The 15497-nt window shown below is 49.2% G+C and overlaps 1 protein-coding gene across 4 annotated transcripts in view; it reads left to right on the top strand.

Annotated features, from left to right (window-relative positions):
• The first annotated feature begins 2508 nt into the window (after window positions 1-2508).
• Spock1 (SPARC (osteonectin), cwcv and kazal like domains proteoglycan 1) overlaps window positions 2509-15497 on the top strand; it is a 488983-nt gene continuing 475994 nt past the window's right edge. For 2 of the 4 annotated variants that reach the window (XM_021180197.1, XM_021180196.1), the window contains exons 1-2: window positions 2509-2643; window positions 3249-3434. In XM_021180197.1, the coding sequence (XP_021035856.1) occupies window positions 3249-3434 (186 nt within the window). In that variant the 5' untranslated portion in view covers window positions 2509-2643. The remainder of the gene's footprint in view (window positions 2644-3248; window positions 3435-15497) is intronic. The other 2 variants (XM_021180195.2, XM_029468607.1) reach the window with 1 other exon arrangement.

Below are 15497 nucleotides of genomic sequence, written 5' to 3'. Positions count from 1 at the left end.
GGCTGCCCTTCCTATGAACAGTGGTTACAGGGACAATTCCAGTTGTGAGGCTGGCACCTGGCCAAGAGCAGATGCCCTCTAATTAAACTAGGGACAAGTCTTCCCAGAAAAAAAAAATCAGAGATTTGCTTTGGAGACCCAAAGGTTGGAGATGGGGGGTGGGGTAGAGGGAGGGGGTTAAGACCTCCAGGTGCATCAGGGTTCTGGCGTTTGCTTGTTCTGGCCATCACTGGATTTATTGAGTGTTCAATGTCAAGTTCCGAGGTAAGCCTAGGGATACAGGTGTGAAAAGCGTATGCCCCCGTGGGTACCCTGAAGATGCTGAGTATGAAGCTGGGAATAGAATGGGAAGCTTCTAAACCGTTGTGGGCGGGGGTGGGGGGTTGACTTACAGACTCTCAGCAGGGGACCACAAGGGATTGTAGATGCCTAGGGGAAGGATGCTAAGGTGGAATAGTAAGGTGTGGCTGAGGCTCTGGTACAGGAAGATGATCCGTGATGCCGGGCATGATGGCGCACACATGCCTTCAATCCCAGCATTCGGGAAGCAGAGGCAAGCGGATTTCTGAGTTCGAGGCCAGCCTGGTCTACAAAGTGAGTTCCAGGACAGCCAGAGCTATACAGAGAAACCCTGTCTCCAAAAACAAAACAAAACAAAACAAAACAAAACAAAACAAAACAAAACAAAACTGATCCGTGACGACTGGAAAAAGATGATCCAGATGACTGGAAAGACAACTGGAGAGCCAGGAATGGCCATGCTTCAGGAGTTCATAGAAAGAGTCCAGGGTTGAGCAGGGCAGGCGGCTGGTGTGGCCAATCACTTAGCTCAAAGGTAGATTAAGATGGCTTGATGGAAGAACTGGTTATGAGGAGGCAAAAATGACATCGGGTGTGACTCTTCAGAACAGGGGTGCTGACAAAACATGGCTGGGGAATGATGAGCTAATGCTTGCACAGGTCCATATGTGAGCTAGATCGCAGGACGAAGGCGGCGGCAGGTGGGCAGGGGAACGAGCCAGGCAGCAGCCTACCCAGCCACCGCAGTTCGGTCCTGGGACTTGGGCGGGCTCCTAAGGTATGTGTCCGCAGAACACTGAGCCCCAACTTGGCATGTAAGCTTCTCTTGAAATGAGACGCATTCCTCTCACTATCCCAAGCCTCTGTCGCTCCAGCTATGACATCAGATAATCACTGTGTTCATCCCCGTGATAAGATACTCTCTGGATGAGGTGTTTCCCCAACATGAAAAAAAGACTCCACTTCTCCCGTACTAAAGCCTCCCAGAATGCACAAGAACTGCAATTCACATGCTTAAACCGTGCCATCTGCCCAATTATTGCAGCCCGACTCACAACCGGCCACATCATCGTGGTGGCATATTGAAAAGCAGGGCTCAGGATCCCTCTGATACTGACTGTTGGTGGTGTGTCATGAATGGTGCAGCTGCTGAGAGCAAGGCAGATCGCACTGACAGAGAGTTCCAGCCCACGGGAAGGTCACGCTTGCCATAAGTGACCTTAAGCGCAGTGAGCTTGCAGCTGGAGAAACACTGAGTTCTCAGGGCAGTGTCACCGAGGTCCTGGTCTGAATCACAGGGACCACAAATCTCTGAACAAGTGGCGATGAGGCAGCTGCAGAATGCATTCAGAGGTTCTAGTAGCTCAAGTCTGACCAGGAGCAAAGTGATTCCAGGCCTGGAGAAGCCCTTGCCACTGGGGTCTGACCCCAAGGCTAGCCTGTGTAGGAAGTGGGGACAAGAAGGCAGGGGTGGGTGAGTGGGGGGTCAAACAGAGGCAGAAGGGTAAGAGGGCAAGGACCAGGTGTGCAGGGAACTAGGGTTTGGGTGGGTGTTTGGTGTTTCTCAGGGAAGTATCCTGAAGGGGTTTGAGTTTGGGGTGTGTGTGTGTTCAGTTTGACTCTGAGTACTGGGTGATAGGCTACAGCTGTGCCAAGAAGTAGGCAGGGATGCACCTGTTAAGTCGCTCCCAGCCCTATTAAACCAACCACGCTGAGTATTTGGAAAGAAAAGAGAGGGCTGGGTCAAGGCCAGCCTTCTCCTTCTGTCCTGTGCTTGAAGCTGGAGGACAGTTCCACAGGACTCTTAGGGGTTGCTCTGGGTGGAGATCAGACTTAGAGATGCTGGGTGTATGGCTTGAACCAGGGAGTAGAGAAGTTCACCTAAATATTGTCTGTGCACAAGACGCACCAGGGACTCATTTAAAGGGCCGACTCTTGGAGAGAGTCTCCTCTCTCCACCGTAGAGATTCTGAGCCGGGTGTCCCAAGCACTTACTCGTTGAGAGTCCCTCAACACTGGCGACTTCTTGGCCTTCTAACATCATTTCCCTGAGCTTGACATCTGTGTCAGCCCTGCAGAGCTGTGAATGAATCACTCTCCCGGATGGGACCGCTGAGCTCCAAGTAGCCGCCAGGGGGCGCCAGAGGCCTCGGCTAGGAGCTCGGGCTTCTCCGCCCGCGGACGCCGCGCCCGAGACGAGCCAGAGCGCTGCGGGCTCACAAAGCGGCCGGACGCGCGGCGGCGGCAGGTGCGCAAGGGACCAAGCTGGGCAGCAGCCTTCCCAGCCACCGCGGTACAAGAACCCCAGCAACTCGGGCGCCGGGACTCGGGCGGGCTCCCAAGGTACGTGTCCGCAGAACACTGAGCCCCAACTTGGCATATTTGGCGTAGTTGGGACCTTCCTGAGGCCATCTCCGGGGCTGGCAGGGTCAGGGCCTGGGGGCATCTCTGCGTGTCCCTGTTGCGCAGAAGCCGCGGGCCAGGAGCAGAGAGACCTTTGCCTTAGCTGGGAACGGGAAGCCCGGCTTGAGGGCACCCCAAAGCCCCCGTCTGCCAGAGCCTGGGATGATGCTCAGAGCGCCGTTATCCCTATCCCTACACCAGAGCTGTGGGGCCCCGTCTGTGGGAGTGCGGCTGGCACATTGAGCATCCGGGTTTTGGGGGAGATGTACTGGAGCCCCACATCGGAGAGCGGGTGAGAGGGTCTTCAGTAGTTTGACGGTGGCCCCGAGTCGGTGACCTAGGTTCTGCGTTTGTAGCTGTTTCCATGCATAAGGGCTCTCCAGGTGCAGCCTCCGTCCCAGGTGTGAGAGGGACCACCCTGTCCCCGCGGTGAGCCCAGGCGCTGCAGCTTGTGCGCGCCCCTAGGCGCCCAGACACCCGCTGGGAGTGAGGGGCTTGAGGTAGCCCTGTTGTCACCGGCTCACGCCCGTGTGCCCTGCCCCCAGATGCCAGCGATCCTGGTGCTCGCGGCGGCCGCCGCGGCGTGGTGCTTCCTCCAAGTGGACAGCCGGCACCTGGACGCACTGGCCGGTGGCGCGGCCCTCAACAACGCCAATTTCCTAGACAATGACCAGTGGCTGAGCACTGTCTCCCAGTATGACCGTGACAAGTACTGGAACCGCTTCCGAGATGTGAGTTCGGCTGGGGGTGGAAAATGGGGGTGGGGGTGGGGGGAGCTCAGAGGCCGGTGTAGGGGTTGGGGGTGGTAGGTTCAAACCTCCCATGGAGGTCCACAGTGCATCCGTCTAGCCTGAGAGGAACTTTAAAGAGAACTTGGAAGGCTGGGTGCTCTTGCGTGTTACCTGTATTCCAGGTATGTGCACTTGTAGGATCGATGCAGCTGTCCTCACAGAAACAGGGCACAAACCTTAAGCAGCTTGGGGAGAGGGGCTCTCCAAGTGTCTGAGAGCTACTGATGGCAGACTGACTTTACCAAGCCCTGGAAGGAAGGTCCTGGGAGCAGCAGGATCTGGATATCTTTTGGGTGCATCAGGAAAAAAAAATCCCTAGTGATGCGTATAGCTCATGTATTAAGAAGCTATGAGGTCAGGCATGAGGGGAGGTCTTGGGGGTCTCCTGGCAATGAACTTGATGGGATATCAGGGAACAGTGCAGTGGCTTGGAGTCTTCCAGACTTCAGTGGAAGGGAAAAGGGAACAGACAGCGCAGAGAATCAGACTCTTTTCCCCATGAGAGTGCCGGGTGGGATGTGGGGGAGAAACCTTGGGGGCATCAGGGCACATCTGCTGTTTGTCTCCGCCACAGTCCTGGCTCCTACATACCTCTGTGCTTCCAGAAGATGGGGCAAGAAGCCCCCTTCCAGTAGGATCTGCTCCCCAGCCCCTTCAAAGACTCCCCAGAGTGGTAGGGATTAAGGGGACATTAGGAATCCCTGTCCCCGAGATGCTTTCAGTATTGTAAAAATGTCTAAGACTTACAATGAGTAAAGCTTTTATGTTTGAATGTTTTGTTTTTATGCAGTAGTTTATGTGTTAGAACATTAAAAAAGCAATATGTATTAAATTACATACACACAATATATATATATATATATATATATATATATATATATATATATATATATAACCTGAGCCAGACCATATATATACCATATATTTAAAGGGGTGACCTGAGCCATGCCACTGTACCTGAGCTCTCATCACAGGGCATGGTTTATATACAGAGGTAGAGAAAGGCACCTCACACTTTTCTCCATGGATTTCTCAGAGCCCATTCTCAGTATCTCCAGGCCTTGCAGGGAGCCAGTCTCTGAGGAACTGCACGACTCCAGATGGCTTCCAGTGCTTTCTAAATAGCACCTGTCCAGATCTCCTTCCGGGATTTGCTGCTATATCCTCCGAGCCCCTCTCCTCCCTGGAGGAGTTTCTTCTGGGAAGAGCTTTTCAAACACACACTGAATCTCCTTGGTTATTTGGGGCTGTTTGCCACAGATCTGCCTGCTGGACCCAAAAGAAGGAGACTCTAGTCTGCATCTCACAGTTCCTAACAAGTTCTCCTAGCCATCTATGGCGCTTTTAAGATCTTGAGGGCCAGACTGAGATGCTACCACCCCTGGCCAGGTGTGTGGGGAAGGGAGCATGGAGGGGGAAAGACATAGTTTTGTTTTTGCTTTAATTTATTGCGTGTCAGTAAGGGTTGGAGATCCAGGCGCATGACGGACCCTTACACACCTGGGCAAGTTGGGCTTGGTTTAGAGCAGTGGTTCTCAACCTGTGAATAGCAACCCCTTTGGGATACTGCATATCAGATATTTACAATATGATTTATACCATGCATATCAGATTTTCACACTATGGTTCATAACAGTAGAAAAAATTACAGTTATGAACTAACAACAAAATAATTATTGTATGGTTGGGGGGGTCACTACAATACGAGGAACTGTATTTAAGGGTCTCAGCACTAGGAAGGTCAGAACGTCTGGTTTAGAGGATGGTCCGCCATTGCTGGGTGTCTTGGAACAGGGGATGCGTGGGTGGAAACACTTGAGCCTGCTGGATCTCTGAGTTGTGTGAAGGCCTGCATCCTCAATGTGCCTTGAGTTTAAAGCCCTAATTCCCACTTAGCTTTGCATCTTAAGAAAATGAACAGCGTATTTCTTATTTTTCCCTTGCCTGCGTGGTCTTGACTAAAAATAGCAGACCAATGTTTTCCACCAACTCTTGACTGATGGTGAGATTCTGGCTGCTTGCTAAACCGCAGCATCAGGCTTCTCCTATGTGGACCTGGACTCCTTTCTAGGAGGGATGCTATGTTCATGTCTCTTAGCATGGCTAGGAACATGGCCTTCATGATTGCTTTGAAGAAGGGCCCAAGGTTTAACCATGAAGCAGGAAGCCTCCAGAGCAGATTTAGTGCCAAATGAGTGCTTTTAGCAGCGTATAGTTTGTGAAAATGACAATTTGGTTCAGCACGCCATTATAAACATCCAAAGATGTTAAAATATTTGCAAACATCATCAGTCATCAGCCATTTTCTATGCTTCATGGAGTCATGTGATTCCCGCAGTGGTTCAGATATAATTGAATGCCATTAACCCCTTTAAAGTGGTGTGAACTCAGATCAGGGGTCCTTTTAGAGCAGGCCCAACTATCTTTAGTTGGATCGTAGAAGTGGAGAAGCCCTTGGGGACCGAGGAGATGGAGGCTGCTTTTTACAGACGTAAGCCACCCTAGGGACAAGGGAGAAATTGCATCTCGGGTAGCAGGAGCCTGGCTCGCCTGATCAGTTCCAGGGATCCAGGTCTTGCTCCAGGCTAACAAAACCTCAGCTTCTTGGCCTATTATTCTGGGGCTTCTTCTTTGTTTTGTTTTCTGAGACAGGGTTTCTCTGTGTAGCCCTGGCTGTCCTGGAACTCACTCTGTAGACCAGGCTGGCCTCAGCCTCACAGAGATCCCCTTGCCCTCTACCTCCTGAATGCCGGGAATTAAAGTTGTGCACCACCAGGCCTGGTCAGAGCTTTCGGTTGTGAAGTCTCTGATCGCTTTTAAGGACTACGGTAAAGATGCATGCCAGGTTTGGAAAGAAAACTACCCATCTCTCACCACCAACTCATTACTTTGTTGGAGTTGGATGAGACACTTAGAAGTGACTTTTGGTCTTGGGGAACTAAAAGCTAAGGGTTATCTTACTTCATTTTGTCTTATTTTGATGTTTCGAGACAGTTTCCTGTAGTCCAGCCTGGCTTTGAACTCATTATGTAGCTGAGATTGAACTCCTGACTCCCTGATCTAGCTAGTGCTGGGATTATAGGTGTGCAGCACCATGCTTGGCTCTGCACAGTCTTTTTCAGAGAAGAGATCATACTGACTGGATCAACACGGAAATGGACACGATGGTGCGAATGAGTTCTTGGCTTTCTTGACTGTTGAGTTTGCTATGGCACTGCTGAAGGTGACCTGGCAGCTCCTTAACTGCCACTTTTAAAGGTGTCTTGTCGCTTTCAGCACATGAATATTCATGATCTCCAGTTTGAACCATTAGATGACCTCATGACTAGCTGGCTGGAGTTAGGGATCCAGTAATAACATAAAACCACTCAGATGGCAGATCCTCTCCACACTCGTGGTTCCTTCATGATCTTGTGGTTGTTGCCCTTATAGTTCCTGCATGAGCTCATGGTTCTACCATGAGCCTGTGGTTCCTCTGAGCATTTATGGTTCCTCCATGAGCTCATGGTTCTACCATGAGCCTGTGGTTCCTCCGTGCATTTATGGTTCCTCCATGAGCTCATGGTTCTACCATGAGCCTGTGGTTCCTCCGTGCCCTTATGGTTCCTCCATGAACCTGTGGTTCCTCCATGAACCTGTGGTTCCTCCATGGGTTTGTGGTTACTTAGCTTGTTTATTACTTTATAAAGAATAGAAATTTGGGTGACTTGGACAGAGGATGTTATATTTGGACTTTTTCACAAATACAACATCAAGAAGGAAGCTATAAGCAGGGCAGCGACCCATGTGAGCTCACAGTGGTTGTGACAGCAATCCCAAACCAGACCAAATGCCAGTACGGAGAGAGGAACTGGGCACGCAATCCTACTCCAAGTCATGGAGCTACTGGCAATTGTGACTGGTGGGAGAAGGGAGAGAGTTCTCCCTAAGATGGAAGTTGGTAAGTTGACCACTCTCCAGTAGAAGGTGACCTAGTCAGGAATGTTTGGGCAGCAAAAGTCAGTCTTGAAAACCAAGATAATGGGTTTGGTGGTCAGGGAATGAGATGACTCTATCATCACCATCATCACCACCACCACCACTGGGGAAGGGAGCACCGAAAGCAAACATTCGTATTAAGCTACAAAGCAGTTTCCCATCTCCAGCGGTCATGAATCCGACTTCCCCGTGGTCTGAGTCTGAGACATCCAAATGTCTCAAATCTGATTTGGCTTTGACCGAGTTCCCTCTATTTGTTCCTACATTTTATTCTTCCTTGTAAATATTTGACTACTTCCTGAGAATGAGGCTCTGGCCTATAAAAGGGATCAGGTTTAGTGTCATCCTTTGTCTCCAATAACTTAGGCTATGGCACAGTTCTTTCTTATTCTATGCTCTTTTTTTTTTTCCCTCATCAAGATAATATCTACTGGCTGCAAGGAAATGATTTAACTTTGCAGAAATAGATCATCACAAACATGTATGGAGCCTACAGTGTGTCCCGAGTTGTTCCAGACATGCCCTGTGTATGATTTAATATAACAATCCAATGAAAAAAGTACTAGTATCCTTGCCTGTTTATCACGAGAGGATTGGCCAGGATTCCAGAGCTACCTGAGTGTGGAGGGGCCTGGGGCCGCAACCAACAGGGGTGACTGGATCTTGTGCATGCGCCCTGTTCATAGCTCTATCCACATCATGCCGCAAGCAAGTCTTCCCTGTGTCAGCCCTGAACCCGAGCAGGGGGAAGCAAGGTAGACACAGCTAATTGTTGGGATGTGTCAAGCTTTTTCTTCTAATAATGAGCTTCTGATTTGATTAAAATAATATTGTTGCTTACACTAAACATGACATTTCCTTTCTTTTGCACACGTGAAACCAGCCTTGACATTTAACTCCGGGATAATTACCTCCTAGGAAGCCCGAGGAGGCAGACGCTTTGCCTTCACTGGCATTTGTCTTACTCCTGAGTGACCTAGGCTTGTAACTCTAATGAGTGCACGGAGCACGGTCCCTGGGATGTGGCTGGCTCTGTGGCAGAAATGGGTGGCAGCGTCTCTCTGATCCTAACATCTCACTTAAAATGGGCTTCAAGAGCAAGTGGGGGCTTTCTTTGGGAGGGAAGGGGTTGACTTTGCCCTTGAAGCTGATGACCAGAGATGGCATGGCTTAGTGGATTGGTCATTAATTTGTTACCACATGAGGTGGATTTGTGGTGGAGTGTAACAGCAAATGATTTTGATTAAACAGGTTCAAGGAGACATAAATGAGCTGTGATCCTAAGTCTTTTTAATGAACCCACTGTCTTAAATCCTCTGAACCACACGACCACTGAGAGAAATAATTACTTCCCTGGGACAGTTTAAGGGTTGACAGGCCTAAGAGCATCCTGTCTTCTTTGGCCTTCTTTTTGGTCTGTCCTTGGCAGAGAAGAGAGGTCTTGCTGGTAGGGCTTCTTGTCTCTGCTGATGTTCTGAGCTGAGTTTCCCACCTCTCTCTCTGGTCTTTGCAGTCTTCCTTTCCCCCACAGAGACAGGACTGGACTGTATTTCTGGGAGACCAGGAACTTTGGGACATGCTGGCAAAGCTATTTTACAAGCTAAGAAGTGGCTCTAGATAGAGACCCTGACCTGTGAGAGTCCCCAAGGGAAAAGACTTGACCAGCCATTAGCTCAGCTGTTCTTTTGCTTGAGGAGACAGAGGAAAATTAGTAATTAGGTATTTTATAAAAAAAAATGTACTCTTTATTCAGCATGGCATTTCAGACCAAGCACAGTTTCTAAACTCACACACTTTCAGGAAGGCTGAGTTTACATTTTTAAAAAACATGTATGTGTATGTGTCTACATGAGTCTACGTGCACTGCGTACACACAGGAGCCTGGGAAGCCAGAGTGGGCACAGGAGTCTTGGAGACTGCATGGAGTCACAGGTGGTGATGCTTTGAGCCAAACCCAGGTCCTCTGCAAGAGTGCCCCGTACTCATAACAGCTGAGCCATCTCTGCGGCTCTGTCTCTGCGCCTCTGTCCCTTTCTTATTGTGACATGTCTGTCTCTATGCTGTGTGTTAGATGGGAAGTTACCTTGATGCTAACACATGGCCTTATTTCCCCATGTTAGATAATTATACTGAAGACATTTCTGTAAGAGATGAAATAATTTTCCAAGGCTAGACTTATGGGTAGAGAGGTGATGGGCTCCTGAGGCAGATGATCCAGCTAGCCTGTGTGCTACCATGGCTTTCTTAGTCCCTCTGCACACCAGATATCTGCCATTTGGCCTCAGTTCCCAGTGAGACCATTTCTCTGGGGACAGGAACTACACAGTCTAGTGATGGTTCCAACAGGATTCAGGTCTACCCCCAAGTTCCGGGTTTGGTGTAGAACCAATTGGCATTAGGCCTAGGATTGGCCAGACTGTTGCTCCTTCTCTCCCAATAACCAGATGTTCAATCCCTACTCATTAAAGGCAGCCAGAGTTGTATAATTCACAGCTGTCAGAGCACACTGCCTAGGCCTTGGGGAACCCCAAGCAGTAACAAATACTTGATCCAGAGATGGGTGTTTCATTGGCGTGGAACTGATCCTCAAACACCAGTCGCGTCAGGCCTTGGCTAGGTGCTGGGAACAGGGGACAGACACAGTCTGTACTGTCCCGGGGCTTTGATCTTCTGTGTGAGACAGACCCCCTTCACGTAGCCACCCAAGTGCAGCTGGAAGGAGAGCCGGGAGGCAGAGGCACTGGTTTCTGGAGCCTGGATGGGGAGGAGGAGCTCTAGAAAGCTCTGGATGGGGGAAAGCCTTCATTTCTGGGGAAAGGGCAGAGGCTGAGCCAGAAGATGGTCTGAATTGACTGGGGAGGAGAGGAGGCAGCTGTGTTCCAGGCAGGGGCATGGGCAGGGCTGAGGGCCCAGAAGTGAGAAAGCCCAGAAGGCGCTTTCATCAGGTGTGCTTATTCTAGGGTTTTCTCGACTAAGTGTTTACACATCTTTGGTTTATCATACTACTTTCTGGGGACCAAAGAGTCAATTATAGAACTTGGGGTGTAAAGATGGCCCAAGCACTGGGGAGCTCACTGATTTAACCTCTCCCCACTGTGTCTTTCTGTGCCTTCCTCTACAGCCTTTGTGCTGTGTGGATATGGGCTCACATTCTAGTACACATACCTTTCTAGTGTCTTTGTCTCCAGTCAAGTGAGTTGGACTTTAGAGCCATGCTTCCCTCTGCTGTTTAGTGATGAGGTGCCACAGAGTTTCCTGGATGCTTTGTGAAGTCAGTATTTTAGAACAAGACTAAAATTTATGAGGTGCTCCTGAGGTCCTCCTGAGATGCTCCTGAGGTCCTCCTGAGGTGCTCCTGAGGTTCTCCTAAGGTTCTCCTGAGGTCCTCCTGAGGTGCTCCTGAGGTGCTCCTGAGGTGCTCCTGAGGTGCTCCTGGGGTTCTCCTGAGGTGCTCCTGAGGTGCTCCTGAGGTGCTCCTGAGGTGCTCCTGAGGTGCTCCTGGGGTTCTCCTGAGGTCCTCCTGAGGTGCTCTTGAGGTGCTCCTGAGGTTCTCCTGAGACTTTCCTGAGGTGCTCCTGAGGTCCTCCTGAGGTTCTCCTGAGGTGCTTCTGAGGTTCTCCTGAGGTGCTCCTGAGGTCTTCCTGAGGTCCTCCTGAGGTGCTCCTGAGGTCCTCCTGAGGTTCTCCTGAGGTGCTCCTGAGGTTCTCCTGAGGTCCTCCTGAGGTGCTCCTGAGGTGCTCCTGAGGTTCTCCTGAGGTCCTCCTGAGGTGCTCTTGAGGTGCTCCTGAGGTTCTCCTGAGGTCCTCCTGAGGTGCTCTTGAGGTGCTCCTGAGGTCCTTCTGAGATGCTTCTGAAGTTCTCCTGAGGTCCTCCTGAGGTGCTCCTGAGGTTCTCCTGATGTCCTCCTGAGGTTCTCCCAAGGTCCTCCTGAGGTGCTCCTTGCTCTCTCCCATTCTCTCTCCCATTTCTGAGAACAAGTGGAGCCCAGACTTTGAGGTCATACATAAAATGCTTTGCTCTCTGAAGGCCATCAGGGTAGGGAGAGAGAACTGTATCCCAGCACCATATTGCCATGTTGTACCCGGGATAATTACTTTGCATCCTTGGGTATGGGTCCTTCCCTGTGTTCCCATGGCAGGCATGAGAGTAATGGTTTCTTTCTTTCTTTCTTTCTTTCTTTCTTTCTTTCTTTCTTTCTTTCTTTCTTTCTTTCTTCTTCTTTTTTTTTTTTTTNGCTGGCCTCGAACTCAGAAATCCGCCTGCCTCTGCCTCCCAAGTGCTGGGATTAAAGGCGTGCGCCACCACGCCCGGCCTGAGAGTAATGGTTTCTTAAGGGAGAGGAAGAACAATGCATGCACAGAGATCCAAATGAACTTGGCTGGGCCACTTTTCTTATAATTGCTCTGTGAATGTGTCCCTTGGGACATTCATCTGATGCTTGAAAAATATTCACCGTGAGCCTGGAGAGATTTGTTCAGTGGTAGGAACGCTTGCTGAGGATCCGGGTTCAGTTCCCAGCACCCACACCAAGAGAATTAAAACTTCCTGCAACTCCAGTGACAGGGGACCTGATGCCCCCTTCTGGCCATTGGGGGCACCAGACATGCACATGATGCAGAGACATGGATGTAGATACTCAACATATATAAAATAAAAATGAGCCTCTATTTAAAGAAAGAATAATTATTATTTAGTGATTATATATATATATATATACTTTATTTTATATGAATATACTGTAGCTGTCTTCAGACAAACTAGAAGAGGGCATCAGATCCCATTACAGATGGTTGTGAGCCATCATGTGGTTGCTGGGAATTGAATTCAGGACCTCTGGAAGAATAGTCAGTGCTCTTAACCACTGAGCCATCTCTCCATCCTTAGTGCAATACATTGGAGGAAAAGGACATGTTATGCATGTATGACTTTTCAGCAACATTCCCCAGCAGGGCTTTGTTGGGGGAGTGGGTATCTATGCAGAATGGAGCAGTGCTAGTGTTTGGGGCCAGAAGGAGAGCTTCCTAGAGCTGCCCTAGGTAATCTTAGTCCAGAGAAGACACTTAGAAATGGGATGTAGTAGGGAGAGGTCTTTATATTTCCATTTCTGCTATACATTTTCTCTACCTCTATATATACAGAAGGATTCCAACCCAGTCCAAAGAGAGGCCAGGCCAAGTTAGGGATGAACAGCCACAGACAAGACTAAAACAGCAGTATCCAGAGGGCTGTGCTGGGCCAGCACACCCTGACCATATAACATTGCAAAGTCACTGGCTGGGTTTGCCTCAGTTCTGAGTTGATCCCTGTCAGTCTAGATCCCAGTGGTCACCATATGCAAATGGCGTCCAGGAACCTACATGGGCTGCACAGTCTAGGTAATTTGGATGTAGGTAGTTCTCAGGCAGTGTTTATAGAGAATAGCCATTCATCCCTAAGAGCCAACTCCATGAAGCTAAGTGAGACTGGCAAACTCGCCTCATAACAACAGGGCTACCGCTGACATCAGGGGAAGGAAAGATCCCATTTCCCAGCACATGTGTGCTCTGCATCAGTTTGAATACCAGTCATTGCTCCTCTGTGGACCGGAATAACATTGAAGTCCTGGTTGGTGTAGGGATGTTTGAACTCATGAGTGCAGTCAGATTGGTGGGGACCTTCTCCACCACAGAGGACTGGGTAACCATCAAAACCAACTTTTCTTGTTTTCAGAGGCCAAATCCCACAAGACTCTGCCTGTATATGGTTATTCCAGACTGGATAAGATTTACACGTAGATGACCTGAAGAAAATTGACTCTGACATTGGCTTGAGTTTAAGTAAACAGGCATCGAGGCAGAAGCTATGCGAAGGTCGTAGAGTAGGCAAGGAATGGTAGATGTGACAAAGGAGTGGCTTCTGCAGGGGACGCACCCTCAGAATCATACTGGCACTTAGCGACACAGGAAAGAAATGGGGAGCAGGCTCAGGGATTCTGCTTGCTACCTTCTCTGTGGTATACCAGACCATTTTGTTTAGTTGGCTAGATTCTTCTGGAAAGACCATAGGTCATCCTAAAAGAAGACTCCTCAAGGATTAGGGGATTGATGATCAGTAGCCAGAGCTGACAGGATCCCATGTTCCAAAGCCGTTCCATTGGCCTCCTTCCCAACTCTTAAGCTCCACTTTATGCCACTTGGTTGAATTTTTTTCTCTAATCAGTAGCAAATTCACGGTGCCTAAAATTGGTAAACCTATGGCCAAGAGGGGGAAATAGTCCATTGAAGAGCCATGTGGCTATCTGGGGGGGTTTTCCATTGTGCCATTATTCTGGGGTGTCTGAGATTTTCCAGTTCTTTCCATGCTTGTTGGGCATGCCGAGTCTCCTGGGACTTTGGGAGCCTTCCTGGTGAGCGCCCAGTACTGGAACAAGCTGCTCATTGATTTCTTTATAACCAGCTAGCCTTGCGTTAATTAACCCTGGGGCCCGGTCTGTGCCATTTTCCATCTTCTTGAACAAGTCCTGTGATACTTCCAGTGAAAGAGAGTGGAACTGTAATGTCCATGAAGACCCAACTGCCGCACCTCCTGATTGGTATTTGGGAATTGTGAAACTTTCATGTGCCAGGGCTGCTGGCCTAAATAACTCTGTAGAAGACCCTTTGTATATACATCAAAGAAAGATTTATATATTTGTATTTTATGTGTGTTAGTGTTTGCGTGTATGTATGTGCACCACATGCATGCAGTGTCTATGGAGGCCAGAAGAGGGCATCGCATCCCCTACAGCTGGTCATATAGGCAGTTGTGAGCTGTGTTGAGATCTGAACCTGGGTCCTCTGCAAGAAGGATAAATGCCTTAACAGTTGAACCACCTGTCCAGCTCCTTGCACGTAGTTTTGAATAGCTTCTTTTTACGGTCATCTCAGACAGATGTTCTTGCCTTCCAGAGACCAGATCCTGGTATACTGACTCAGCGGGCCGGTTAGTTTGCTTGTGTCTGTGCTTGGTACGCAGAGACTGACCAGCCCAGCTGTGCTTAAGTACAGTAGGGAGACAAACATGGCTCCTACCTGAGACAAGCAGAGAAGTGCGTAGTGGTTGGAGAGACCTGTTTGAAGTCATTCTGCGAAGAACATGCCTACAGATGGGCAAGCAAGTCTAGCACACTGGGCTCCCCGGCATCTTCTACTTCTTGTGATTCCGGACCACATCTCTAGCGGACAGTTGGTTACGTTTTCATGCCTGTGCTTGTCAAGTTACCTGAGCTCACCTGGATTCATGTTGAAATATGTAAACAATTGCTACCATATTGCCTGACTCTGGGGTCCTAAACACTGTCAACTCTGTGTGTGTGTGTGTGTGTGTGTGTGTGTGTATGCTATTACTCTGTTATGTCTGCTATCCCTCATGTATGCTATCCCTCTGTTATGTCTGCTATCCCTATGTTAGGTCAGTCATCACTCTGTTAGGTCTGCTGTCCCTCTGTTGTGTCTGCTATCCCTCTTATGTCTGCTATCCATTTGTTATGTCTGCTATCACTCTGTTAGGTTGGTCATCGCTCTGTTATGTCTGCTGTCCCTGTGTTATGTCTGTTTTTCATTCACCAAAGTTGAGTTTTGTTTTGATACGTGTTACCTCTTCCCTTTCATTGTGCTATGAATACCCCAAACATGGCCAACTTGTTATCGAGGGGCACTTGGGAGGTCCTTGGGCTTTATTGCATAAGCACACTATTGTGGACACGTCTTTGGGTGGGCCTAGGTTCTCAGGAATGCACCTAGTGTGGGGTCCAGTGCTCACCATAAAATAAGTGAGCACTCAGCTTTAAGGGAAGTGGTTGGACCATTTCCCAAAGTGGTTAGGCCAATTGCTTTGGTACTACTGAATCAAAATTCAGTGGTAGCAACACATGCAATTAAAAATAAAAACCAGACGCAAACCTATAATCAAACCCACAGATCCAAGTGAAAACTGTGCCAAGCAGCTATTGTTTCTCAGGCGCTCTCCTAGCTGAATGGGACCTGTGTGTGTGTGTGTGTGTGTGTG

This window comes from Mus caroli, chromosome 13 (genome assembly GCF_900094665.2).
Source record: "Mus caroli chromosome 13, CAROLI_EIJ_v1.1, whole genome shotgun sequence".
NCBI classification, from domain to species: Eukaryota; Metazoa; Chordata; class Mammalia; order Rodentia; family Muridae; genus Mus; species Mus caroli.
The sequence above is the reverse complement of the archived record's forward strand: the minus strand, read 5'-3'. Positions and strand labels throughout refer to the sequence as shown.